The following is a 27392-nucleotide window of genomic DNA, read 5'->3' on the forward strand; positions in this document are numbered from 1 at the left end:
GCAGAAGGTCAGGAATATAAGCGAGAAGCAGAAAAACCAGATCAAATCAATCCCAAGCGCATGAAGACTCATAAAGGAGAATCGAGCAACACTGCAGGTATTAAAGTAAAAAAAAAAAGAAAAAAAAAAAAGCCCAGTCCTCTGGCCCGTCATAATTTGTCCCACAAGGGCCAACGTAAGTGGAAAAAAGAAAAAAAAAAAAAACATATATAAACGCAACAAGAAAGACAGAAAGGAAAAAAAACATCAACATTGACCGGTTCCTCCGTCATAAAGAACTTTCACACTAATTTATACAGGGGAAATAAAAGGAAGAATGAGGACAGGGGTATATAACAATATCATATCAAGCAGCGAAGCTCATCTGAACCCCAAGCCTGAGATGTGAACCGCCCCAGTCCATCGGATCGGTCCTGGATTCTTGCAAAGATATTGATATCGAGCAAGAGGATAAACAAAGAATGACAGGGCCATTTTCGGATTAATTTTTCTGGTGATTAAAGCGGCCCTCTGAACAAGAAAGACACAAATACCAAATCACCCGATAAGAGCCTGCCAACAGCCCCTCGTATTCGGGACAGGCTAATGAACGGAATCCCAGAATCTCACAGGCAAGTCGATCGATGAAACACAGGGACCAAGACACAAACACGAGGTTCTCACATTTGCGTCTCCAGAAGATCGGCATAAGCATCCAGGCTTGACCCGACCAAGTCGACTATAGCCCAGCTTGTATTCCCTTTGAAAGTCCTTGCCCATACACGAACAATAGCAACGCTAAGTTGCTTTGCCTTGTAGGGACTGGCCATGAAGTCGACATCAGGCGGGCCCGGGGGGTCAACAGCCATGTCGGTTTCATCCATCATACTTTTGATCCACAGGAGTAATTTCCTCTCATGCTCCGACAGTCTCTGTTCGGCTTGTGTCATTGGGATAGATAGAAGCCAGCGGCTCAGAAGGAATGCGCATTCCAGACTGCAGAGGGAGTGTTGGATACTCCAGAAAAAGGAGTGAGTCCTTGCAACGAAATCGATTCCAAGACGCACTGGGATCGAAAGTGCATGGGCGGAATGCAACAAAGCCATGATCAGACGAGGGCTTCTGGCAATCGGGGGAGATTCACCCAGAGCTCGTGCGATCTGAACCGGGTCCTGAGTGATGAGACGGCGACAGGGCCCTAAATCGACGTGCAGTCTAATATAAGCGAGGCCAAGAAGGGCAGTGGATGTGAAGGCAATCGGGCCCGCCGGATTTTGAGGGTCAATACTGGACTCCGGGGTGCGCTTCCATAAAGCCTTCCACGCACTCAAGGAGCTGTCCAGCACGGATAAATCGTCCTGCCTGAGGCTTGTGCTTTGCATGGTTGGCGCCGAAAGACAAAGCTGTCGGGCAAAGAATATCTGCTGTATGAGAGCATGGATGAGAATATAATTCCCCAGGGGTGAGATGGGTGCCGAGGAATTTGGTATGCTGGATTTGAGGAATAGCTTGGCAAAGGCCTCCTGGAAAGAAACTTCCGACCCATGGCGGCTGCGGATGACCCGGCGCCATTGAGTCGGGTTGCTGGCCTTCCAGACGTCATGGGAGCACGGCATGTTCAGCTTGAGCTCCGCATTCAACACCAGTGGAGGGATGTTGTACATGATGGAGTGAAGATTGAAGAAACAATACACGATGAATTTAGTGCGCCTGTTCCCCTCTCTTCGTACCCACTCTTCCCAGTTGTTCGGATCAGGGCTTGGGGGTGGCTCGGACAGTCCATGCTCCCTGACAAGCCTCGCAAGAGTGCTTTGCAGCGAAAGAATCTCTCGCAGGAGTTCCGGGTGCCTTTCCCAAGAAGCAAAGACCGTAAGCAGCAAGAATGTTCGGATGACTTCCATGTGGGCTTCGGAGTCCTGGGGGGCATAGCCCGAAGGATCAACCTGATGCGCGATGTGATGATGCTGAAATGGGCTGCTCGCGTGATTGGAGGCGGCAGATGATCCACACGAGTCATGGAATCCGGATGAGGGAGATAGGAAGTTCCAAGATGGGTATTGCACCTGCTTGCTATCCCTCCTGTGAAGGCGTTCTAGCAGGATAGCCTTGGCGGCATGGAAAAGATCAATGCCCCGGTTGTTTTCAAAGCGATAGTGAGATCCAGCGGCGGCCAGGGCCAGGGTGAGCTCGGGGGAGCACTTGGCCACCGACAGCGTTGGGACGTGGATAAAAGGAAGATGCTCGTTCAGGCCATTAATGTAACCAGCAAAGAAGCGAGACAGGGCATGCCTCGACGGCGGAACGAAGCTTTTGGGAAGGATGTAAGCAAATTCTTCAAGTTTGGAGATGAACATTTGCCGGTCCGCATTGGTGATATCCCAGGCCGGTCGAGGGCCGTCATCCGCGAACCCGAGACGCTCGTCGACATCATGGGGCTCCGGCTGCAGGGATGGGAGGCGAGAGCCAAAATTCGAGAAGGACGGGGGTTCGTCGGCAGCACCTCGAGGGTCGCTCATGATATCGGGCCCAAGCCTCGGGTTGTCGCGGACGGTTGGTTTCGAATCCATTGGGAGATTAGTCAACATGGGGTCTTCGACCGTGGAGAAAACGCCGGAATCCCAATCGGAAGACAGGCCGACGCTTTCCAGGAACACGGAAAAGTCCTGCACCGGGTCGCCTAGGTCCGTCAGATCCAGGATGGAGGGCTCAACGCCATAATTCTCGGTGATGGCTCGTTCGGGGACACTGGGAAGTGGCTGCGGGCCGACGTTCTGGGAGGACTTCCGCATGGACTCCAGGCTTTCCTGCTGGCCTTCCAGGGCCACATGGCTCGCGGCATGGGACAGCAGGTTCAGGTCGTACCCCCAGGACGGGTTGAAGTGCGTTGTTTCTACGATTGGGGGCGGTTGGACCTGGACCTCCGGGGGAGGCGCTACCGGCTGCGGCTGAACCGGCACGGCGTCCGCCAGCTCGAGCATGCGGGATTCGTGGTGGGCGGGCGGGATTATGGTGGACGGGGTCTGAGGAACATCGTGATTGCCATGACTGCGATGTTCTCGATTGGCGGCCGCCTCGGCGGGATGGACTAGTCGCTCATGTCGGACAAGCAGATCGCTGCAGAGGATTTCCCCCCGGTGTTAGCGCGAGGCGGGCAGATTGCGGCGGGCAGGACGACTTACCTCCTTGCGAACGATTTGGAGCAGATGTCACATGAAAACGGCTTCTCCTTGGTGTCTGTCGAGCCCCGTTAGCCATGAGGAGAAGACGGCGCGGTGGGCGAGATCAGGGTTACTCAACGGGTGCGGAGATGTCGTTGGAGATGTTCCAGGCGGGCGAAGGAGCGGCTGCAGTATTCGCAGGACAGTGATTTGCGATGGACGGGGGTGGATTTTTTCCTCACTTTTCCCGGGGCAGGTCTCTCGTCCTCCATCGCGAATTGCTACGGAATCGGAGCATGTCCTGCGTTGATGGAGAGAGCAGGACGAGCGGGGAAGAAACACTGTGGGGTTTTTCCATGAGGGGGTTTTTTTTTTGCGAGGGGCGGGTCACGTGGGATGCCTTCTTCTGCCGGTCTTTCGTTCGTTCCTTCCATTTCTGTCTGCCTCTCTCCCTCCCTCCATCTCCATCTCACACACCCTCTTTCTCTCTCCTCTTTCCTCTTTCTTCTCTCTCCCCTCCTCTCACACACCCTCTTTTTCTCTCTCACACCCCCTCTCCCTCCTCTCCACCCATCCATCTCTCCCTCCCTCCTCTCCACCCATCCATCTCTCCCTCCCTCCATCTCTGCCACCCTCTTTGTGCGGAGATGGTCTGTAGGCTTTCCGTAGACGGTGTCTCGTATTCTGGCTTAGCAATCCTGGAATTAATACCTAGTTAACTATTCTGCGCTTGAATGACCCTACAAGGACATAAACAAATACACATAGTACAGAAGCAGCTACCAAACCAGGCCCTAAGATGTCTCCACTCGCCTCGAAATGGCCCAAGCTCCGTTGGGATGGGATACGATGCTATTTATAAGTTATGCTTTACCACGTAACTCCGTCTGAGATGGACATGCCAGAGCTGCTATTATCATTGGGGATGGAGACGGCCGTCGTCAGCCGGTTTCAGATGCGTTGTGTATCCAACCGACTGGGTAGCCTGGCATCACTCCCTCCGGTATACTTCCTTACCCGACTGCCTACTCACTACTCACTCACTTAGTTACTCTGGCGTACTTCCTTACCTGACTCGACTCGGGAATACTGAAGGATGCTCGTGTACATCTTCCAGTGTCCCGGACCGACGTACTCCTCAGAGTCCACCTCAGAGGGAGAACCATGGATCCTCCACCGCCCACAAGTCGCCGCGTGTTTCAGATGGAAAAGTGCCTGACAAATCACCCGCGTTTCAGCGTCTCCATCCGATCGGCCCAGATAGCGAGAATCACAGTCAACTTGGACCTGGAGGTCATCGTGGGGAGGCCTTCTTGTTTCTCTTTCCTTTTCGCTTCTGCTGCTTTGGCCGCGGAGGGCATCTTTCTCCCAACCATCGTCCGCGTTCCAAAGATCCTCTTTTTTCTCTCCTTCTCTTGTCATCATCTCGGTGTGTTCGTGCTCCACCTGGTCTCCGAGAGCCCGACCCTGCCCATTCCCTTCCTCCCTCGCCTCGACTATTTAGCTCTGATAACGCTCGATCGTGACCTTCTCGGGGCGGTCAAACTCCGTCGTCAACTCAAGCCCGGAACAAGACGCTGTCGGGTCCGTAAGGGATCCTGGAGGCTTTCGCTTGCAAGTGCCTGATCGCCATCATCTTTGCTTACGCTGCAATATTCAGCGTCACTTTCTCGGTACGCTCTCTCAATCCCTCGTCTCGTTCGACTCGTGTGTTCTCGCAATCTTGTCTATCTTTCTTTTCTTTTCTTTTATTTCCACTTTTTTTTTTCCCCTTCCCCCCTCGCCCACCTCGCTTGAATTAACCCCCCCCCTTTTCCCCATCCGTTCAAGCCCATCTGCAAATAAATGGCCCCTCCTCTAAAAAAAATTATGGAGCTAACGGATCATCAGAACACTAGGAGCCTTCCCGGATCATGCATTAGCCCATCTAGAACCTGTGTCGGGAGTTCTCGATTTTTATAACCTCCGAACGGAAATCACCTCCGCCACCGCCGCCGTCGCCGGTGAATAAGCGCAAACAATCGCTCAGGTGTGAGGGGACTTGGTTGTAGGTTTGGATTCTCATTCGGCCTGTCGAGCAAAATCCAAGGTGGACAACTATGCTGGCGTCAAAGGCCCCATACTCGACCCCATTGGGTGTGCCATCGTCCCAAACCCCGACAACGTCATACCACACCGGTCCTCAGAAATCGGCCATCTTCGCCAATTCTCAGGACGGTGCCTTGTTTACCAGCCCCACGGAGTCGGAGTTTTCGGGTGGACATGACGGCCTTGATGCTGTTCGGTGAGTCCGGCCCAAATCGTCGCGGAGGGGCGCCGTTCCGTTAACAATCGTTGCCAGGTCCTGGGACGAGAAACAGGTGGTTGCCTGGCTGCACAGCATAAACTGCGGCCAATATGAACCCTTGTTCAGAGGTACGCTGGAGCTCCCCTGTGTGCACCATCTCTGCAGATGGCATACAATAAGCCGGAGCTGACAGGCTATAGCAAATAACTTCAACGGCAACAATCTAATCGAATGCGATCAAAAAATCCTTCAAGAAATGGGAGTGAAGAAAATTGGCGATCGAGTCCGGATCTTCGTTGCCATTAAGCAGCTTCGAAACAAGTCGGTTGCGAATCGTAAGCAACGAAACTTGGTGCGTACCTTCCACCCTTTTAACTCGGCCTTTCCATTAACGCGACGCATAGAACCAACTGGCTTCCCTGGAAGCTTCTACCTACGCGCCTACCCATGATTCTTCTCGCCAGCCCCTTCGACAACACACCCTAAACAATCGCCGATTATCTCGAACCGCCGATACTGGTCTCCATGCGCATGCATCCGGTAGATCATCGTCTCGTCCAGGGTCTCCTCTGCGAGCTCATCGATATGTAGCCGGCAGCCCGATGGACAGTAGCCGAAAGGACCAAGGTCAGGGCTATTTCAGTCATCCGTCGTCTGGCGGTTCGACCTCCGGCCGCAACCCAGGAACCCCTGGCGAGACAGGACATGTTCACAGGAGTGCCTCCCATCTAAGACAGAACCCTAGCTTGGACGGCTTGATGGGTTCCCTGCCCACAAACTCGCCGGTCATCCGCATCATCTACACGGGGGGGCAGACCAAGGTCTTGAACATTAAACACTGCAAGACTGCCGATGAGGTTATCCTCTGTGTTCTGAAGAAACTGCAGCTTCCGGAGCACCAATATCGGAACTATTGCTTCTATGTTTTGGACGGCCTGGAGCCGAATCCGTCTAACTGCCGGAGACTCGGGGATCATGAACTTATGGAAATCTGTGAGGGCTCGCACAGATCCGAGCGGAGTCGTCTCATCTTACGGAAAATCCATGCCGGAGAACCCGATAGCGACGAGCTTCGTCGCGCGTCCCAGCTTGCCATGGATGAAAGCCAAGTGACCCACCTCAACGCCTTGAATAGCTCCAACATGCGCAATCAGCTCAAAATCCAACAACTTACCGGCGAATCCTGGCACAATATCAAGCAACCCATGTCGCCCGTATCCACCCGTCACCACCAAAATCCAAGCGATCCAGAGCTACAACTCTTGAACGCGGAGCGTCACCCTGTGTCCAAGTTGCGGTCATTCTTCGGTGCCCGACCGCCTAGCGAGATGATCATTCATGAGATCGCCTCGTATTTCCCTAGTCACCACCGCGAAGACATTGAGAAGACGATGCGAATGTCGGTGCGCAGGTCCCAACGGTTGAGTCGAGCAGCAAGTCGGATGAGCGTCGTCAGCAATACAAGCTACGCGTCGAGTCTCAGAGACGCGCCCCCAATTCCCAGCATTGCCGATACCTGGCTCAACCCTGGAGCGCAGCCTACTCGGGCCTCGAGACCACTCTCGGTGTCGAAGTTTAGCCTTCCCCAAACGGCGTACCGGGACTCCATCGCATCTAGTTCCCTGCAGCCGCTCCAGGAGGAATCTCCCATCGAGCCGAATCGGAAATCGTACGTTTCATTCGATAGCGGCTCTGATGACCCCGGCAATTCTCGCCAGAGTTTGCTGGACGAGAATGCTAGCGTGGCCGCGACCGATGGAGGCTCTTTCAATGAGCGACTGAGTGTCCTTGTGGCTGACGACGGGGAAGAAGAGGACGATGGCCTTAATGACTTCTTGGCCGGAAACAACTTTGCCCCCAAGAATTGGATGAAGGGATCCCTGATCGGTGAGGGGTCGTTTGGCAGCGTGTTCCTGGCCTTGCACTCTATCACTGGAGAGCTGATGGCTGTCAAACAAGTAGAAATTCCATCAGCAACCAAGGGCACTGAGTTTGACAAAAGGAAAAACAGCATGGTCACCGCACTCAAGCATGAGATCGAACTCCTGCAGGGGATGCATCATCCTAACATTGTCCAGTACTTGGGTACTTCAGCCGACGACCAGTACCTGAATATTTTCTTGGAGTATGTTCCGGGAGGCTCCATTGCCACGATGCTGAAGCAATACAACACCTTCCAGGAGCCCTTGATTAAGAATTTCGTGAGGCAAATTTTGTCCGGACTTTCCTACCTCCATAGCCAAGATATCATACATCGTGACATCAAGGGTGCCAATATTCTCGTCGATAACAAGGGCGGCATCAAAATCTCTGATTTTGGTATCTCCAAGCGAGTGGAGGCTTCTACGGTCCTCGGTTCTCGGGCCAGTGGCACCGGGGCCGGCCATTTGCATCGCCCCTCGTTGCAGGGCAGTGTATACTGGATGGCTCCGGAAGTTGTTCGACAGACGGCTCATACCAAGAAGGCTGACATCTGGAGTCTGGGCTGTCTCGTCGTGGAGATGTTCATAGGCGCTCACCCCTTCCCGGATTGTAGTCAACTGCAGGCCATTTTCGCCATCGGCAGCAACAAGGCGAGACCTCCCGCCCCGGAGCATGCCAGCGATGACGCCGTCGCCTTCTTGGACATGACCTTCCAAGTTGACTACGAGCAGAGGCCGAGCGCGGATGAGTTGCTGAAATGCCAGTTTTTGACCGCGCCCCTTGCCTGAGACGTCTCAGCGATCTTTTTATAAAAACCTGAATACCCCCAGACTTGTTCACGTTCTTTGCTGGTTTTTGTCACTATTTGATTTTTTGCGTTTGTTGCATCCGTCTTTGCGTGTCTATTTCCTGGAGTAAACGAAGCTTGGGCGAACCCTATATACGTTGATCTATCCCGGATCATTGTCCATGTGGAATGAGATTATATCCCTGTACAGAGTACGACGCCTCATCTTTGTGCCTAAGGGCCTTTGTATTTGTAAAACTTAGCTGCTGTAACGATTAGGAACTTAAAACAGAATTCTTGTTTAGACATTTGATCAAACTATTGTTCAACATGAATTATGATTTCTATAGCTGACGGAAAGTTTGGGCAATACAAAGGGTGAAAGGTCGATAAAAGCAATATATAGATAATTTACAAGAGTTGAAAAGCGTCACAATGACTTCCTTGTTACAGATCCAAACAATATCAACCAAGGCGATGGATGACATCAAGACTCCACTCTCCGACGTATCAATTCGAACATCTAATCAACCAACTTTCCGTAGAACGGGACACCCATGGCGCTGAGAAGAAGACGAGCATCCTTGTCGGTGTTGGCGCTTGTATGGATGGTGATGTGAGCACCGGGGATCAGCTTAGGGGGGTACCTATTCGTCGAAAGAAAAAAAAAAAAAAAATTAGTCACCGGTCTCCTATAAAAACCAGCGGATGAGAGGAAGTGAGAGCGTAAGCTTACATGTCATAGTTAACCTCGATCTCCGGGAAAAGGGCAACACTCTCGGGGTCGAGACCGAAGGTGATGTTTCCACTGCTGTCACCACTGCTGCCTTTGACGCCCTCCCAGTCCTTGATCTTGGGCAGCACGACGTCAACCAGCTTAGAAAAGAAATGGAGCATGTTCTCGCCCCGGAGCTCGGCCTTGACGGCAACCGTGTCTCTGCCCGGTGCGATGCCCCAGGTGGCAACGCTGGTCTTCGACTTGAATGTCTCAACCCGAACGTTGGAGATGGCCTGGACGGCCATACCCGCGACATGGATCCACGACGAGTTTTCCTGCGCCGCTCCCTTAACGTAACTGTGGATGGTGATGCGCTCTAGCTCCGGGATGTTGTTGAAATTGATAGGTTTGCGGAGGAGTCGCAGGACATCACCGCCACGGGGTCCGCGCAGTTGCCTGTTCTTGTTATAGGGCGAGCTGTCGTCCCACGAGCGCAGACGGGGGGCTTTCGGCGGCGGCTTGAAGCCCGGGGGGGTATGTACATAGCAGAGGGAGAGGATGTCCGAGGCGACGGTGGATTGGTAGGTCTGCTCGACTCTGGGCAGGGTGAACGGGCCAGGGACAAAGAGACGGGAGGAGGGATCAGAGGGCGGCGGAGGACGGTGAGGATGGAGTGGGCCACGATCATATTTTGGCGAACGGAATTGGTAACTGCATTTCGAGAATTAGAGGCCAAAGTCGAGGAAGAAACTCGATTGTCTGCCGGTGACAGAGCGTGGTCAAACGTACCGACTCCGCGGCAGCTGCTTCTTGCGGCCCTTGGATTTTGCGATCGGGTCAAAGGTCTTCAACACATCCTCCGACACAGCAGCGCTAGTCAGAGAGCCTGCGGACTCGACGTCGTTGACCTCGACGGGGGCCTTGGACGACGCATTATCGGAGACATTGCGGCGCCAGCAGAAGCCCTTGGGGATGGCGGATGGGGCAAAAGCCCGGGGCAATGACCTTGCCAGGTATCGGGACGGTTCGCTGGCAGCCATTGAGATTGACAGGAAAGGTGGTCGCTGCGAAATGAATCGAGACCAACGTCCGTCCAAAAATTGTTTTGCGGATCGGCGACAAAAGCGCCTCGCAACTTCGGGACCGCATCACGTGCGCCATTAGCGGCCTGAGAAAGCTGGCGGCGACATCAGGCAGCCAGCGCCGCTCCGCAGCGGCGGGAAGCTCCACATGTGATCAGCTTCAATCGTCCCCGCCGTCAGTCGTGGGCAGCTGCTGCGCTCCAACTCCGTCGATCTGGTGCCCCGGTCTTCTGATGAGCCTGTCGCTCGGTCCTCACCATACCTTCTGAGCCCTTTCCCCTCGTGTTCTGGACTCTCGCGTTGCGTCGTTCATTGCCCTCCGTCTATGCCACCCAATGTGATGTCACTGGGGGTTCTCAGCTGGTGCCTAGCACGCAAGTGGATTTGCTAATCCACGAACGGTCTCAAAGAAAAAAGAAGAAAAACGAACAAGAAAAAGGGAAGAACCAGGCACCTGATATGCTCGCCGACCCCACGGGAATTCTTCGTGCGCTCTATGGAAATCCTGGGGCCTGAGTGAGGTTATATTGCGCTCATGCCGACTCGCCCCCAAGTCAACAAACTCGGAAGCAATTTGGAACTGTCGTCAAAAACGCATTTGGCTCCGGACACTCTGTTCTAAAAGATGAGTGGGATTCATAGGTTTCTCACCAGGCGCGAGCGATACAGCAGACATGGAAAGCACATCAAGGAAGAGGTAGCATCCCGCCGACTCTCAGAGAAGAATCCTATGAATGCTGATGTTCTTTCTGGCTGGCTTTTAGACCTCGAACGTACTTTCCCGTCCTCATTTCCGTGGATTCTTCTCGTCAGACCGTTCAGCGGGCGAGGCTAGTGACGAACAAAAGAAGGTGAACGGTGGAAAAACACACCCACTTGGCTTTCTGGACTAACCAATCTCTGCGGGGAGAGCAGGTCAAATCACTCGAACGCCGCATTTCCCAGCTTGGCATCACGAATCTGAAAGAGGACCATCTTGTTTATGCGCTGCAATCACACCATGCACAAGGAGATGTGGACCAAGCCTTTGAGTTGCTCCTGCTCCTCGAGGATGCGATCGAAGGAATAGTACGAGACTATACCCCCCACACGAAGCTTTTGGGAGCGGAGAATCGAGAAAATGTCACCTGCTACCTGGATGCACTGCTGTTTGCCATGTTTGCTCGCCTGGACTGCTTCGAGGCAATCTTATACAAATCCTTTAATGACGAGCCTCGCCGAAAACTTGCGATACTCCTAAGACTTTGGGTCAACATGCTGCGGTCAGGAAAGCTCATCACGACGGACATTGTATGCAACCCCTTTCGCGCTATGTTACTAAACCAGTACTAATGCTGTCCTTCCTAGACGAAACACTTGCAGGATGCGCTTGCTGAATGTGGCTGGGAAGACGCGGCCAAACTGCGCCAACAGGACGCCTCGGAAGCATTTACCTTTATCACGGAAAAGCTAGAGCTACCGCTCCTTACGTTGAAGATGGATATCTATCACACAGGGAAAGAGGACGTCAGCGGCGATCACAAATTCGTCAACGAAAGACTGCTGGAAGTCGCAATCCCAGAACCGGAGGATGGGAAGACGGTGACGCTGGAAGACTGCCTAGAATCGTACTTCAACAATAGGATTGAAGTGAAGCGCCACCTAGAACGACGCAACACGGTGGGCTCCACGAAGTCAGTCGACTCCCTGGCCAAGGGTTTCACGACACATGTCGAAACCGTGGAACTTTCCCCTACACCTTCCGCATCGCCAACCCTATCATCCCCTGTGCGACTTGACAGCGTGAATTCGATATCGTCGGTCACGGAAACGGGTAACGCAACCCCCATGCCTCGACGAAGCAGCATCGTCCAGGAACGGTTCATTCCGGACCCTGAAGGCGAAAAAGCAAGCGACGGAGGCGCTATTACGTCTCAGAGAAGAGGCTCTTACAGAAAAGAAGTCATGATGCCTGCGTGGCAATTCTTCAGCCTAATTCGTGAGGCGCCTCTTTCTTGTATCCTTGGCTTCGATTGCTGACATACCATGCAGCGTGGTACACAGATAACACCCCCACCAACGATGCGCAGGTCGCAGCGCATTTTTCCTCAAAGCGGCCAATTCTCGGCATGTGCTTGAAGCGGTACTCGATGCTGCCTAGTGGGAAAACAGTCAGACTTGATACTTTTGTTGATATCCCGACGGAGATTGGGTTACCGCATTTTATTCAGGACGACAGCATGGATGCAGAAGGCCCGATCTATGGAAATTTTAAATTATCCCTGCAAGCAATAGTTTGCCATCGCGGTATCTCTGTCGACTCAGGGCACTACATCGCGATCGTTCGGGGCACCAGTGCCGGTGCAGCCCCGGCCAGCTCCCACGGGGCCGAAGAGAATACCTCGAACACTCCACGTTATTGGATGCGTTTTGATGATCTGGCGAAGGAGCGAGTCACTCTCGTTGACATCGAGCAAGCCCTGAAGTATGAATCGCCCTATCTGCTGTTCTATCAGATACTGCCTGTCGACGAGGATGCGGAAGTGGCCAATTTCCCCAGCAAGGTTTCTTCCGAAGAGTTGTCCGAGGAAATCCATGATATAGACCCTGCGGTCATGCAGAACCTCAATCTATCACCCATGGACGCCCGTGATACTGATCGGCCCGAGGCATTTCATCCTCACCGGCCAAGTTTTGAAATCACCGGGCCCGATAATGCCGAGAGCATGCCGTTTGAGCTAAACGAGAGGAAGCAGAGCGTAGCCTTCTCTGACCCTGCAAATCAAACCGGGGGGTTATCGGTGTATACCGCCTCATCTAGTTCACCACAACTTGGCCCTAGAGACGACGATGGCGGAAGGAACTCCAACACATTCTCCCGGCGAGGTTCCAAAGCGACTAAAAGCAACCCGGGAAGCCGTGCTGGAAGCCAAACCAGTGAAAACAGGATCAGCGCTACCTTCTCGCGGTTCACTGGGCGGCTCAGTAGGGATAAAATCAGCAATGACGGCTTTTCCCTTGACGGGGACGACGAATTGACCCCAGGAAATGATCCGGCTGCTCATCCCGGGGAGAAGTCGGGTACTAGCAGCTTTGAAGGCAAAGAAAGACTGTCATGGCGATCGAGGGACCCGGGCAAGCGCCGAGAGAAGTCCAAGGAGAAGCCACGGGAGAAGATCGGACGAAAGCTGGAGCGAGAGTGTGTGATTATGTGATTGCAGGTCTGCGGCGAGAGATGCATGATACCCAGCCACCGTCGGCACGAGTGGCATGAAGCGAGCTACTGGTTTGATTGTTATTTTTTTTCCCTGATGAGGTTCTTCGTGTGTTGATTGCCGTAGTATGTCTTAGGATGGCGTTTGAGGGGAGGATTAATAGACCACACGGGCTGAGATAGAAATAGAAGAGAAAGACGGAACTCTGTTGAGTCTTGTAGGGAGCGTATCCCGGACTCCGTCTAGACTACCTCGTTCGTGAGGTAGGTAGTTTATACTAGTTTATACTCTGTGTTCTTTGTATACTTCGCAGCCCCATCAGGCAGAGGTCTGGACACCTCAGGCGCCAAGGCACCCACCGCTCTCCGCCTCGTCATCGCGAATCCCCGAAGCTCCTCCTGTCACTTCAACATCCCACGCTTCTTCGGGGATCCCGCTATGATATAGCTTCCCCCCGCCCCATCTAATTTGGCGCATCATGGCGCTGGATGCATCCGGTAGTTATGTCGCTCCCGGCAATCTGGCTGATTCCCCCGACGCAGCTCTCTCTATGTTCGATGTCCGACGTGTCCAGCTCCAGTTCCCACTAGCTGCGGACTTCGTTGCTGCGCAGGTCGCCAACAACGTGCTTGTCCTGGCCCTGTCAACGGGTCGAATCCTTCGCATCGATCTGGATACGCCCGAGGATATAGATGGTATCTTGATTTCCATGCGCTTGCCGGTCGAAATTCCGTTGCGATACTAACCAGGCTGTTTTAGACATCGACCTCCCGAAGAAGTCCTCGGAAACGGGGGTGATTCGACGCATGTTCTTGGACCCTTCCGCATCGCATCTGATCATTACAACCACCTTGGGCGAGAACTACTACCTCCACACCCAATCGCGGCAACCGAAACTGCTGTCGCGATTGAAGGGCGTTTCGATCGAGAGTATCGCCTGGAACCCATCAGTGCCGACGGCTTCGACTAGGGAGATCCTCCTGGGAACCACCGATGGCACCATATATGAAGTCTACATTGAACCGTCTCCGGAATTCTTTCGTCGCGAGGAGAAACACGTCAGCGTGGTCTACAAGGTGCCGGAGGCGTCGCCGGTAACAGGGATTTGGGCAGAGCTGATACCGACCAAGCCTGACCTGCGACGGGTGCTGCTTGCAACCAATAGTCGGCTGACTTATTTTGTTAGCCGCGCGGTGCGTAGTGGAAGGGAAGGGGGAGGCTCAATCTACGCCGATCTCTTCCAACGGGAAACACCGGTGCTACATGAGATCCAAAAGCCCTCTGGCGCTGCCCCATCGGCGTTGGCCATATCCCCTTCTACCCCTGATGGCCACAGTGTGGACTCGGACTTTGACAAGGAGTTTGCATGGCTGAACTCCCAAGGAATCTATCATGGCCAGCTGCCGTATGCGTCGGATCAAGTCAACCGGCCGTTCGAAAAGTCAAGTATGCTCTCACGGTCAATCTTCCCCGCTAGTGAATCTGCAAGGGGAGGCCGGAAACTCATCCAGGACCCTATAACTGCTCTGACCCTCTCGCAATGGCACATATTGGCGCTTGTCGAAGGCAGGGTTGTTGCGGTCAACCGGATGAACAATGAGATTGTCTATGATCAGGCAGTGCTTGAACCTCGACAAAGTACCCTGGGCCTTCTGACCGACTCGATGAAGCACACCTATTGGCTATTCACCAGTCAAGAAATCTTCGAGGTCGTGGTCGAAGACGAGGATAGGGACGTGTGGAAGATATTCTTGCAGAAACAAATGTACGACCAAGCTCTCCAGTACGCTCGCAGCAGCGCTCAGAAGGATGCTGTTTCCACCGCCTCGGGGGATTTTCTTGCCACCAAGGGCCGTTATCTCGAGGCCGCAAAGATCTGGGGCAAAAGTAGCAAGGGTTTCGAAGAGGTCTGCTTGACCCTGATCAACCGCGGGGAACACGACGCTCTGCGAAAGTATCTTCTATCTCAGCTATCAACGTACAAGAAGTCGTCGTCGATGCAACGGATCATGGTTGCCAGCTGGCTGGTGGAAGTGTTCATGTCCAAACTGAACTCCCTCGATGATAACATCGCCACCAGAGCGGAATTGGCCGAAGGGACCAGCACCGACGAAATTAGGACCAACCTCGATGATGTCCGTGCCGAGTTCCACGAGTTTGTAACCAAATATAAACTCGATCTGGACAAGAAGACGGTCTACGACATCATCAGCAGTCATGGCCGAGAGGAGGAGTTGCTTTTTTACGCCACGGCCGTCAACGACCACAACTACGTTCTCTCGTATTGGATCCAGCGGGAGAAGTGGTCCGAGGCCCTCAATGTCCTCCAGAGACAGAGTGATCCCGACGTCTTCTACAAATATAGCAGCGTGCTTATGACCCACGCTGCGACAGGATTAATAGATATACTAATGCGACAGACTAATCTTGAACCTGAACGCCTCATACCTGCCTTGCTGAACTACAACAAGACGGCAAACATCTCTCTGAGCCAAAACCAGGCCGTCCGATATTTGAACTTTATCATCGTTAATCATCCTCGACCCTCGGCTGCAGTCCACAACACCCTTATATCGATCCATGCCTCAAGCAACTCCTCCACGGAAGCTGGGCTTCTAACCTATCTTCAATCGCAACCATCATCCCCGCCCCCGTACGATGCCGACTTCGCGCTCCGTCTTTGCATCTACCACCAGCGTGTGCAGTCTTGCATTCACATCTACAGTGCCATGGGACAGTACCTCCAGGCGGTCGAGCTAGCTCTGCAGCATGATGACATTGAACTAGCGGCGATAATTGCCGATAGGCCCGAGGGCAACGACAAACTCCGGAAGAAACTGTGGCTCCTTGTGGCCGAGAAGAAGATTCAACAACCAGGCACCGGCATCAAAGATGCCATCGAGTTTCTGCGTCGATGCGAGCTCCTCCGCATCGAGGATCTCATCCCATTCTTCCCGGATTTCGTCGTCATCGATGACTTCAAGGATGAGATTTGCAGTGCCCTAGAGGATTACTCACGGCACATTGATGCACTGCGCCAGGAAATGGATAATTCTGCGCAGACCGCACGACAAATCCGAAACGAGATCTCGGGTCTGGACACGCGGTATGCTATTGTTGAGCCCGGAGAAAAGTGCTGGCTCTGCTCTTTACCGGTCCTCAGCCGGCAGTTCTTCGTCTTCCCCTGCCAACATGCCTTCCACAGCGATTGCCTGGGCAAGGAGGTCCTCGAGGGGGCGGGCGGAAAGAAGAAATACATTCGCGACTTGCAGGCGCAGCTGAACAAAGGCGACATTGCCACCGCTCGACGGGAAGAGGTCGTACGAGAACTAGACGGATTGATAGCGGAAGCATGGTGAGTTCATCACCCTCCCGCCTTGTGTCGTGACTGTCACCACCATCATCACCGGCCTTTCGCAGTTCCAGCCAGCTGACCCTGTCTGATCACTAGTATCCTGTGTGGTGATCACGCCATCAAACAGATTGAGAAGCCATTTATCACGGACTCTGACAGGGCCGATGAATGGGCTCTGTGAAGAGGGCGTTGAGAAACCCTAACTCCATGAACTCTATTCGGCCCGGATTTTCTTCCCTTTTATGTGCTTTTCTTTTAGCGTTTAATTCTGTTGCATTGGCCCGTTCTGCATGGTTGAACCCCCGCGAGGCCATGTCTGAGACGATGAAGAAAGCATTTCTCTGGATTCAGCATGTCGGTCTCAACCAACCCTTCGCCGTATGAAGGTGTAAATAATCCCGTACAATGATTGATATGAATTCTCAAGCTCCTCTGACAAACTGAACTCCTCTTACCTCATCATTGAAGACGTTTACATTAATCATAGCGAAATCTTATCGTACAATACATGTTGATACTCATTCGAAACCCGGACATGAGAAACATTCAGGAGGTGAGCGGTCCAAACCAACCAGAAACCAATCCTTCATCACAGGAGTCGCAAAAGCTCCAGATCTTTCGCAACGGCCGGGCTGTAAAGCGCGCAGTCTTCCAGGAAGCGCAACATTTCGTGATTCCATCGTTCCCAGCCCGTAGGCAAAGTGCTCCGCAGTCGGGGATCCGAAGAGTGGGAAATACAGTAAAAGAGAAGAATCTGGCCGAAGAACCTGCGACGGCGGATGTTCGTTAGCTAATTCTAGTTATGGTGGATCCGAGTTTGGATGCGAACGGAAGGGCCTATGTTCAAGGGAGGGGGGAGGGAAACACCTACTGGGAGCAAAAGGCGAATCTGATTGGGATGCAACTTTTCATGGATCGAAAGAGACCTCCGACTACGGGCCAGTCCATGGCGTTGCGGAGGCCGCTGCGCATTTGATCGAGATCGTCGTCGGAGAGCGAGCCCGGGATGCGGAGAGCTTTGTACAGATATGGACGACCGATGTGGAATTTGGCGATCTTGTACCGACCGCGGAGCATGGCCTCCGACACGGCGACGGCCGGTGATAGAGGACGGTTGAGGTTGAAAGGATGGGGCGATATGGGGGATGGGGACGGAGCGGCAGGGGTTTCAGCCGTCGGCGTGGTTGGGAGAGTGTCAGAGAACTGAAGCGCCGGGGGCAGGTTGAGACGCCATTGATCCAGTTGGTGGTGAAGCTCTGCGTTGATTGCAGGAAGTGGGAATGTTCCCGAGTCGGCTGGAAGGCAAATTCTATTAGATCGGGGTCTCTGGGCATGCGCATGCGAACCGGCAACTTACAGTAGAAGTATAAGGAATGCCGGATACGGGTCAAGATAATACGGTGAGCGACCTGCGCGAGGAAGTGATATTGGAAAAAGGAGTCGTCGATCTCATCCGTGGAAGATGCCCTGGAAGGTCCAAGGCCGACGGTTTCGAAACTGATGAACTTTGGAATAGGCACGAATTCCTCTAGCCGAGCAAGTCCGCTTGGGGGGAGATGTAATTCTTGCACGAGAATGGTCTCATTCATAACGCAGTTCCAGTAGACGCGCGACTTCATGTCGCCCTCCCATTCGTTGAAATTGACATCATGGCTTCGAAGTGTTAATTTGAGGCAGCCAAAAAGATAAATAAAGATCAAGCTCGCACAAAAATGAGGCAGACTTACTTGGTTAGCATTGATAGGCAGCAAGTAGCTGCGCGGTGAAGCATAGCCCACGAATCCATAACCCGAAGGATCTGGCTGTAGTAAACACTGTTCCTCAATTAGCAAAAGATTTGCGGGTTCGTGAGTAGTAAGAATGACATACGACGACAAAAGGTAGAACTGGCAGCTTTGGATATCATTAGTGCACATCAAAAAGCCGATACGGCGGCGAGCTTCATTGAAGAAGCGCAGTCCCGGCGGATCCTCGTAAATTACATCCAACCACTCTGGGGGGTCGAATTGACCACTTCGGGAGCCTGGCAACGGATAGTTACCTTCCCTGTGGGCCTGAACAGCAAGGCACCCTAGGGCCATAACATTGAGAACGAGGCAGCTCTCCATTGTATAGCCAAAACCGTCCTCAATGGCAGCCCCAAGGGTCAGTGCAAAGTAGAAGTTCTTATCCATGATGGGGGTGAAAGGGTTGAAGGTCGAGAAAAACGCATCGGACAGGCCTTTGACCATCGCGAGCGGAAGCGCCTCTAACCAGTCATTCCCGGCCTGTTGCGGGAATGAGGAGATGTACATGGGTAGCTGGGGCCGCTTCATTTCAGTCTCTATCACATAGTTTTTCCCCAATCGTTCATGGGCTTCGAGAAGTCTTGTTGGAAGAATCTCCCGGGCCCCCGGCCAAAGGATGACACCGTGTTGGCTAAAGGAGATCGAAATCTGGCCCAGCGGGTTGGTCGCATTTGCACGCTCATCGAACTCAAAGTCATCAGGTTCCCCGGCATCGGGCGTGAGGTCCTGCGTTACCGGATGCGCCAACGATGCTTGCTTACTGGCCTTTTGGTTCCCGCGTCCTGGGGTTGCGATTTCTACAGGATCGTCAAGAGCATGAAGCATCTGTCCCTGGAGGGACTGGAGGTCATGACTAATTGCCAACGGGAGATTTTCGAGCTTGGTCTCTAGCCGATGGAGAGTGCTCATAATCAAGCTCAGGGAATGGTCTCGTCTGCATTGACCCGTTAGTTCGGTGTACCGAGGGGGGAAAGAAAAAAAAATGAAAAAAAGAAGACATGCGTCCCCGGTGGATGAAAAGGATGGCTCCATACTTCGAGGATTTCCGCTCATTGTAGACACACTCCAGACCAAGAGCTTTGCACAAGCCACATTTTGGTCTGGATTCGTCACATCGGGTCTTTTTGAGTCGGCATGTTTCACAAGCCTATCCGTGACGTTAGCTAGCTGTATCCAGCATTCATCCCAGTACGTAGGTGCACAGGATCCATCTGGCAAGAGAGCAAAGCCCATACCACAGTGGCGATGAAATTACGGGGTTTCTTAGATGACGAGGCGGATTGCTGGTCCTGATCGGGGGACAGGAGGTCGTTGATGGGCAGCATATGATTGTTATCGATATGCTCGGGCGGCTGAGAGCCACCTTGGGATAATGACTCTCCGTAGGAACGCTTGCTCATGGTGCATGGTTGGTGGTGAGCTGCTAGAGGATCAAGAGGGGTCTGTGTAGGCCGGCATTCTGGTTGGATGTTGCATGCCTGTCCGGAGTATGCATTTTATGAAGTGAAGCGCCGAGAGGAAATGAATCCATCCGCGGATGTGTCATCCCGTCCCTCTCGCTGATTGGCTCTGATGGCGGTGGGGCCTTCCAGCCAATCACCTGCCGCCTGGGCGGGTTCCTCGGCTGCGCGCCCGCCGGTACTTCGACAGTACGGAGAACGCCGTACGTGTGGGTAGGGAGGTGGAGGTATTTCTAGGTACCTGGGTTCCAGGGGTTCTACAACGTACACTCCATGGAGGCTCTACCTACTACTAGAAAGTAGGTAAGTACTACGCTGTATGACCTCCCGTCCGGCTCCATGGGGCGAAAAGCAAGGATTCAAGGTAGTTCATGTAGTTTATGAAATCAAACTGCTGCTAGACGAAGACCCCCTAATAACATAATATATCCTTGACTAGCGCGGGAAATCCCACGGTCAATGTAACCGTCATCTGGATAGCACAAGGCTGCGTTGCGGGTTGCCAAGTTCCAGAACCGCGCGACTCCTGAATCCTGAATCCTGACACTCGCAGAAGGGACGCGGACCACCGGTTGCCATGAACCGCCTTCCGAGTGCTCAACTCCGTAGTAGGCTCTAGCAGAGTGGCTGGCTGATCCGGAGGCCCTAGCTCCGCGCCACTGGCCAGCACGTATTTTAGCTGAAGCCGAAGTGGGGAATCAGCACGAAACGACAGCTCCGCGATGTTCAGCTCAGCTTGGATGGGTGACTTCGAGGGTCGCATTGTATGCAGTCGAGTTGGGTGGCATACCACTTCCGAGCAATGCCACGACCACGCTGCAAGGCCACGGGGAAGGGGGGGGGGCCTACCCGTTGCTTCTGCCAATGTCAGGCGAGAGATACCGTTAGGATCTGTCGATAGTAGATAATCATCGTGGATATCAGGATGATCGGCCAGGCACTAGTCTGGTATCTGTCCATAATGCTCGTTAGCCGGTCACTAGCAACCTGATCCGCTTACGCCGTAGGGAGTACTCCGTAGGTTTTCGCAAGTGGCAGCGAGGCCATTGTGGCATGTCACCGAATGACAAGATGTCATGATTGCACAAGTCGTGGTCTCCCGTTTCATCCGGATGTTTCATCGGGTGGAGTCCGTCGACGTCATGAGTTTGGCGACTTTCGCGATCGGAAGAGATTTTACGGAGGAGGTGGTATGGCCGGTACATCCTGTTCCTAGCGTTTTCCACACAAGAGCAGGTACCGCCCGTGACCTGCGGGGGCTTTGTCAGTGTGTACGGCGTACGGAGGAGACGGTACTGTATTACGGTGTTACCTGCAGCGTTTGTTACGGTACTTGTAGAGCATACCTTACGGAGTACGGCCACCCACGTGGGTATGTGGCGCAGCATCCATGGATGGCCCCATCTCCTGATGATCCATCGGAGTCTCACTGTCTCAGACTTTCGTCTTTCACTGAAAGACTTGCAGTCCCTCCCCGGGAAAGAGGTGGCGGTGCAGTTCCAATCCACCCTCCGCAGCGTGCCCAAGGTACTTGTGACGGTAAATACGGCGTCACACGGGCCCCATCGTATTCGGTACCAGGCAAACCTAAGGAATCCACCGGTTCTTTCTTCCCCTCTTTTTCTCCCTGGCGCTGCCTCCGTTATAAACAATCTCTCTTTCTCCTCCTCCCTCCGTGACCTCGAAAAACGACGCCGTCACCATTCGGTCCTGCCCTCCGCCATTGTCCTCCGTTCTTTGTTGATCCGCCTCCTCGCTCTCCTGCAGGCGTGACTTGGTCAAATTGGGTACCCGCTGCCTGGCCTCGTGTGTGTGTCCGCCGTTGCCGCTTCACCTTCGTTTTCTCGTCTTTCCTCTTTTTTCACCCCCTGGGCGCTTGCGAATCGCCTCCCACGTCGCTTCGTCCGCGAGACGCCGTTTTCTTTGCCAACCCCCTCCCCTCGCTGCGTCGACTCGAGCGAGTGCCTCTTCTTTTCTTCACTGCGCGCCGACTCGGATTGCATTTGATTTTTCTGTTCAATTCTTTGGGGTGTTTCCTTGCACCGTATGACGAGCGTCGGGCGTTGATTGTTCCATTCATCCACATCGTCCCATTCACGCAGAGGGGGCCCGACTCGGCTTATCGCTACACTAACTGCTTTTCCACCAACACTCGGGATCCTCGGTGTTGACCCGGAAACTCTCCCTCGGTAGCTCGTCCCTTCTTTAAAAACGACCACGCCGGATCCGAGTCTACATGGCCGGCGTACAGTTGCAACAGCCCAGCATGACCGATTATCGACTTCACCAGCCCCCACCCGCGCGGAAGCCGGTCCCGGGAATGCGTTCGGGCCATTCGTTTCAGTCCTACGACGGACACCACCAACTCTCCCCCCACCCTTCGGCGGCCTCCCTGGCTCACAGTCGCAGTCGGACCTCGTCCTCGCACGTGCTGCCGTATGTGGCTCACCACCAACAACAACAACCACAACAACAACCCTATTCTGCCGGCCCCTCGCCCCATCACACCATGACCACTCCTCCCAACTACATCCCTTCGAGGCGCCTGTCCAGTGCGACCACGTCCACAAGCTCCACCGGCAACGCGGTCGGCTCTCACCCGGTGGCTTCCGACATTCGCAGGAGCACTTCGTCCCGATCCGCCAATGCCCAGCTGGGATACGTCGCCTTGATGCGAAGGCAGAAAGCGACAGTCTGGTGTGATCGGGCGCAGCCCGAGGATCCCCGCATCCGAGCCCAGAAGCTGGTCGACAAGAAGAGAGCGTACCTTGAAGTTCACGGCGCCGGCGCCGGACGGAGTGGTACGCTTGCCAGCAACAAAACCAAGCACGGCACCAAGGGAACCACGGAGTTTTCCCCGTCGACGCTGGTCGGAGCCACCGTCCCCGTGCGGCTTAGTGCCAACGAGGTGGGAGATGCCGACGATGATTCTCGCAGTGACAACGGATTCCCGTACCGTCGCACCGGCAGCGGTCGCAGCTCTCTGGGCAGCAACCGTTATCCCAGCGGCTACCAGCGGACGCCCCAGGGCACGATGGGAAGCAATGTCACTCCGCCCGGCGAAAAGTCCGACCTCCCCGGTGTGTCGGAGAACCCTCCTGCGGAGCATCACGAGGAGGAGAAGGACGCTGCTTCGTTCAAGGACGATGCCGCTACCACGCACAGCCGCACCAGCGAGCAGGAAGATAATTTCGGCAGCGTGGGCGACATGGCAGCGCCCAGTGCAGTCACCGCCGCCGCCGAAAAAGCCAAGAAGGCGGACGAGTTGAGACGCCGCGGCAGTGTGGACGACCGGACGACATCGATGACCAACGTCCGTCTCTTTGTCGCGAACCCGGATTTAAGTGATTAAGGCGCTTGCCATGCATCTTGCATTATACATCATTGTTGATTGACTTTGGAACAAACGGATCAGAATACCCGAGTCGACTGTTCATGTAGATGAGAAGTCTCCATTTGTGTGTTGATGTGTTTGGTTTGCCGCTTTCCATGTTCCATGCATTTCCTTTTCTGTGTTTCCACTCGATGCCGGTCTGTTTCTAGCCAGTGCCTGCACTGAGTACCCGGATCCTGGCCTGTTGGTGCATCAAATGCCTGACTGCATTGTACTTGCTCATTTTATTCCCCCCACAGCATGTTATTGGCGCTTGTGCTTCTGATGATGCATTGGGTTTTGCGTCACTTGTGTTTGCATGCACTGCTCTTGGTGTTATGTGTTATTTTATGGATTTATGAACAGCTAGTAATAATAATCTGAAGTGTACATATCAGAATGAATCTGATGCCTGGTAGAGGGGTAGGCGGTTATGTTGGGCGGCGCATTGCGGCCGATCTCCTGCTGTGTATCCGTAGATCAGGGATCCCTGAAGGATTGGGAGGGCCAATTCCGTCCTGCAATTGCAAATGAACCTCAACTGAACCTCAACCAAGGGACCATCCACCATGTGGTTCTAGTATTTGTTTTCCTTTGCCTACATCGAGGATGCGGGCGGGATTTCACGGCAACCTCCAGTCAGGCCCCTCTTACATAATCACCACGTGCCGCCAACGCGACGGGATCGCGACGGCAATCCAATTAACGCGTTCCAACCACTTGTCCGGCATCAAATGACACGGTCCACCACACACACCCTCGCTCTCAGGGACTGGCAACAGCCCATACCCCAATTCATTCCGACTTCGCTATAATTCATACGCCTTGAGATCTTTTAGTATCCTGTGGGAATAAAACACACACACATACACACAGCGATGGAAGTATCGGTCGACGCCAATTCCAGTCTCTCCCCCCTTCCTCCTCCTCCTCCGCCGCCGCCGCACTCCCCACGCCCCGTCTCTTCTTCCCCCCTAAGTATACGCAAGCGCTCGGTCCAAGACATGGAAGAAGCTCGATCGTCGAGTCATCCGGATGACAAGACGACACCGAACCCCAATGATACGGAGAACCAGGAGAACACGGACCCGACCACCGCGGGAGGAATTCTTGAGTCGGCGACGACAACGACGACGACGGTAACGGCAACCGAGGGGAACAAGCAGCCGGACGCGACGGGGGACACCGGGACGCCGGCCCCAAAGAAGAGAAAGCTGTCTCCGGCGAGCAAGGAGGCTAAGCAACAGGAGAAGGAGGCGAAGGAACGACAGAAGCAGGAGGAGAAGACGAAGAAGGAAGAAGAAAAGGCGAAGAAAGAGGAAGAGAAACGTGCGAAGGAAGAGGAGAAGAAGAAGCGGGATGCAGAACGCGAGGAAGAGCGGAAGCGAAAGGAAGAGAAGCGGAAGGCCAAGGAGGAAGAGAAGGCCGTGAAGGAGGAAGAGAAGCGGAAGAAAGAAGCCGCCAAGGAGGAAGAGAAGCGCAAAAAGGAAGAAGAGAAGTTGAAGAAGGAGCGGGTCAGTATTTTTCTTTCCCCTTATTTGTGTTGTGCTGCAAGTCTACAACGCAGGAGGACGAGGCACCGGGGGGCTTACGCTGGAGCTCACACGCTTTATAGGCTCAACCAAAGCTGAATGCTTTCTTTGCGAAACCGAGATCTACGAACAACGCTCCGGCCAATATCACAGGGTCACCTAAGAAGTCCGCCGGGGATGGAAATTCACTCGACTCCGTCCAGGCCGCCGACAATGACTACCAACAAATATTTCCCGATTTCTTCGTGCAATCCCACACGACGGTTGCGCCTCCGCATAGATTCGGACGAGACTCTCAGGCGCTTGGGTTTATGAGAGATAAGGTTGACGGCTACATGAAGGTGGCTAGCGAGAACTCGCCAGATCCCCTGGCGTTCCGTCCATCGGAGCTCTTTCAGATGATGCCATACAAGCGACGATGTGGGCGGCTTCCTGCGTCCGTCCGGGACATTCAATCACAGATGCAGAATCGAAACGAGGAGTCCGGGACTTCGGAGGCTGTGGAGAAACCACGCAGTTTCCTGCGACAGGTCCGGATGAAGTCGCTGAAATTTGGCGAAGACGTTCGACCGCCGTACCAAGGAACTTACACCAAGTCATTGCCCGGGTCGGCGGCACGAAAGTTGATGAGGAACCCGTTCCATCGGGGGTTGCCGGAAACCAACTATGACTACGATTCCGAAGCGGAGTGGGAGGAACCGGAGGAGGGCGAGGAGCTGGATTCGGAAGAGGAAGAAGAAGGCAGCGATGACGGGGACGACGACATGGAGGGATTTCTAGACGACGACGACGATCATCCCGTGGATGGCAAGAGACGGCTCATCGTGGGAGATCTAGATCCAGTCTGTACGGGAATTCAGTGGCAGGAACGCGGCGTGGACCCGTCGCTGCAAGTGTACAAGATGGAGACGATATCGGACTCAGTGACTTTTCCGATCGACCCGTTCTCCACAGCCTACTGGCACAAGCCCAAGGCCGCCGATCCCGCGCCAACGGGTGCAGCGGGACGGTCGACGCTTCACGCTTTCATGGGGCATGCGCCGGCCAATGCGCCGACGACGACGCAGGAGGGAGCGGCATTGGCTGCGACGGCGCCCGTTAAGGCCAAGAGGGGGCTTCCGGCGGAACAACTCGAGGAGTTCAAGCAGGTGGTCAACGGCAGCGACCTCTCGAAGCTGGGGTTGGTGGAAATCCTGAAAAAACGGTGAGTTTGACGGCAGCTGAAACGAGAGGGCCGCGGGGGGGCAAAAGTGCTAACGAATGACCCTCACTACCAGGTTCCCGAAAGTATCCAAAGACGCCCTGAAGGACACGTTGACCAGCGTAGCCACTCGGGTGGGACAGAAGGAGGCTGACAAGAAATGGGTCTGCAAGTAGAGACCATGGGAAACATCGACACAGCGCATCAACTACGGGACGATTGGAGTTTGACGGCGTCGGACTGGAGGAATTTGTTTTCTTTGCCGGTACATGGAACTCATACTACGTAGTATTTACATTTCTTTTTTTTTTTTTTTTCTTTTTTTTTTTTCTTTTTTTTTTTTTCTATTGCCTTCCCCTCATTGGACATTTCCACCGCTGAATCATTTCCGATGTTTGCTATTTCCAAATGCGAGCGTGTCGTAGTTGACAAGTTAGCGGGCGATGCACATACTCTGACGGCATGGTGGATTGCAGGCGTCCACCGGACTAATCCGTACTCCGGAAGCCTGTATGATATGCCGACATGTCCAACGCAGAGAAAAGGTCATGGCATGAACGGCATGAAACCTGCATCCTGCGCACAGCCGTGATTCTGGCAGGATGACTCAAGGGTCCGAAGCAGCTGAAGAAGCGACTGTCTGGTTGTCCTGATCTTGTTCTGATCCGATCGGGGGGGATGTTCCACCTCAGCTGAGGAATGACGGCGCTAGGCCGGACAGGGTTAGGACTGGGGCGTGCTGGTCAGTGGCAGAGGAACACGTGCCAGTGGGTCTTTCTTTTTCGTTTTTCTTTTTTCTTTTGTTCGTGGTTTTCTTTTCTTGGAACGAAGGAGCATAAAATAAAATGAAAATCGCATAAAATCAAAATAAAAGAGACAAAAATAAAATAAAATGAAATGAAAAAGAAAATAAGAAATAATATCCTGGAGATAAATATTACCAATTGACTCCGGACAATTGATTTGACGGTGCCCACCCTCCTGCTGAGGGAGGGGGAGCGGCCAATGACGGGGCGGACGCTGCATGCAGTGCCAGCTCATCGTCGCCCGCTACTTTCGCCCGCCGTACCGCTGGCTGCCCCCTTCGCTCTGCAACGCCTTAAGGGGGTACCTCGTCCGCAGGTCGACTGCGCTGTCCGAGTCCAAATCATTCGACGCTTTCGTGGCATGAGACGATCGGCGAGGGAGATGACCAGCGTCTGGAATACATCGTGCTGAGGAGGTCCAGGATCAAGGGATCAAGGGATCAAGGGGATCAAGGGATGGATCGTCTCCGATATCCCTCCGGTGTCGACTGATGATATCCATCGTATCGAGTATACCGTAGTTATACGGAGTATATACCTACCTACTCCATACTCCGTAGGGAGGAGGGTCAATAATAATATCTATGACCTGCCGTCGTACAGGTTGTCACACCTCCAGTCCCATCCACCATCAATCCCAATGCACGCGTCCGGTTCGAGTCACCGCCAGGGTCCAGAACACCCCCCTCCATCGTAGTTGACTCTCTCGTCGGAACCGCCTTCACGTCGTTCAAGAACGTTTTTTTTCTT

At 53.7% G+C, this 27392-nt stretch overlaps 9 protein-coding genes across 9 annotated transcripts; 6 read left to right on the forward strand and 3 right to left on the reverse strand.

Annotated features, from left to right (window-relative positions):
• Positions 1–214: 214 nt before the first annotated feature.
• P170DRAFT_401510 (FTFMHR domain-containing protein) lies at positions 215–3409 on the reverse strand (the record flags this gene model as incomplete). Its single annotated transcript, XM_024846372.1, has 3 exons — positions 215–3093; positions 3159–3213; positions 3277–3409. The coding sequence occupies 3 exons, from the start codon at positions 3407–3409 to the stop codon at positions 660–662; spliced, it is 2622 nt and encodes an 873-aa protein (XP_024707167.1). The 3' UTR covers positions 215–659.
• Positions 3410–3990: 581 nt separating this feature from the next.
• Positions 3991–5108, forward strand: P170DRAFT_91991 (uncharacterized protein). Its single transcript, XM_024855432.1, has 2 exons — positions 3991–4810; positions 5028–5108. Exon 1 carries the CDS (start codon positions 4302–4304, stop codon positions 4761–4763), a length of 462 nt encoding a protein of 153 aa, XP_024707168.1. The 5' UTR covers positions 3991–4301; the 3' UTR covers positions 4764–4810; positions 5028–5108.
• Positions 5109–5236: 128 nt separating this feature from the next.
• P170DRAFT_352135 (STE11 family mitogen-activated protein kinase kinase kinase) lies at positions 5237–8135 on the forward strand (the record flags this gene model as incomplete). The annotated part of the gene is made up of 4 exons (XM_024843906.1): positions 5237–5421; positions 5479–5552; positions 5625–5776; positions 5829–8135. 4 exons carry the CDS (start codon positions 5237–5239, stop codon positions 8133–8135), a joined length of 2718 nt encoding a protein of 905 aa, XP_024707169.1.
• A 325-nt stretch (positions 8136–8460) lies between these two features.
• On the reverse strand, positions 8461–9940 carry P170DRAFT_377133 (mitochondrial 54S ribosomal protein uL5m). The gene is made up of 3 exons (XM_024845391.1): positions 9642–9940; positions 8871–9563; positions 8461–8781 (listed from the first exon to the last, which is right to left on the reverse strand). Exons 1-3 carry the CDS (start codon positions 9890–9892, stop codon positions 8658–8660), a joined length of 1068 nt encoding a protein of 355 aa, XP_024707170.1. The 5' UTR covers positions 9893–9940; the 3' UTR covers positions 8461–8657.
• A 173-nt stretch (positions 9941–10113) lies between these two features.
• On the forward strand, positions 10114–13374 carry P170DRAFT_401518 (ubiquitin C-terminal hydrolase family protein). The gene is made up of 5 exons (XM_024846373.1): positions 10114–10631; positions 10699–10785; positions 10850–11224; positions 11282–11912; positions 11966–13374. The coding sequence occupies exons 1-5, from the start codon at positions 10560–10562 to the stop codon at positions 13126–13128; spliced, it is 2328 nt and encodes a 775-aa protein (XP_024707171.1). The 5' UTR covers positions 10114–10559; the 3' UTR covers positions 13129–13374.
• Positions 13375–13553: 179 nt separating this feature from the next.
• Positions 13554–16983, forward strand: P170DRAFT_433756 (vacuolar protein sorting protein DigA). Its single transcript, XM_024848569.1, has 3 exons — positions 13554–13823; positions 13888–16483; positions 16580–16983. Exons 1-3 carry the CDS (start codon positions 13607–13609, stop codon positions 16662–16664), a joined length of 2898 nt encoding a protein of 965 aa, XP_024707172.1. The 5' UTR covers positions 13554–13606; the 3' UTR covers positions 16665–16983.
• On the reverse strand, positions 16924–19908 carry P170DRAFT_401524 (putative C6 finger domain protein). Its single transcript, XM_024846374.1, has 7 exons — positions 19506–19908; positions 19305–19417; positions 18353–19204; positions 18211–18297; positions 17841–18136; positions 17355–17778; positions 16924–17250 (listed from the first exon to the last, which is right to left on the reverse strand). The coding sequence occupies exons 1-7, from the start codon at positions 19668–19670 to the stop codon at positions 17073–17075; spliced, it is 2115 nt and encodes a 704-aa protein (XP_024707173.1). The 5' UTR covers positions 19671–19908; the 3' UTR covers positions 16924–17072.
• A 2058-nt stretch (positions 19909–21966) lies between these two features.
• P170DRAFT_471795 (uncharacterized protein) lies at positions 21967–23082 on the forward strand (the record flags this gene model as incomplete). The annotated part of the gene is made up of 1 exon (XM_024852871.1): positions 21967–23082. The coding sequence occupies one exon, from the start codon at positions 21967–21969 to the stop codon at positions 23080–23082; it is 1116 nt and encodes a 371-aa protein (XP_024707174.1).
• Positions 23083–24107: 1025 nt separating this feature from the next.
• P170DRAFT_422817 (putative chromatin assembly factor 1 subunit A) lies at positions 24108–26012 on the forward strand (the record flags this gene model as incomplete). The annotated part of the gene is made up of 3 exons (XM_024847466.1): positions 24108–24617; positions 24719–25839; positions 25913–26012. The coding sequence occupies 3 exons, from the start codon at positions 24108–24110 to the stop codon at positions 26010–26012; spliced, it is 1731 nt and encodes a 576-aa protein (XP_024707175.1).
• Positions 26013–27392: the final 1380 nt, after the last annotated feature.

The sequence above is a fragment of the Aspergillus steynii genome (genome assembly GCF_002849105.1).
Source record: "Aspergillus steynii IBT 23096 chromosome Unknown P170scaffold_2, whole genome shotgun sequence".
In the NCBI taxonomy this organism is placed as follows: domain Eukaryota; kingdom Fungi; phylum Ascomycota; class Eurotiomycetes; order Eurotiales; family Aspergillaceae; genus Aspergillus; species Aspergillus steynii.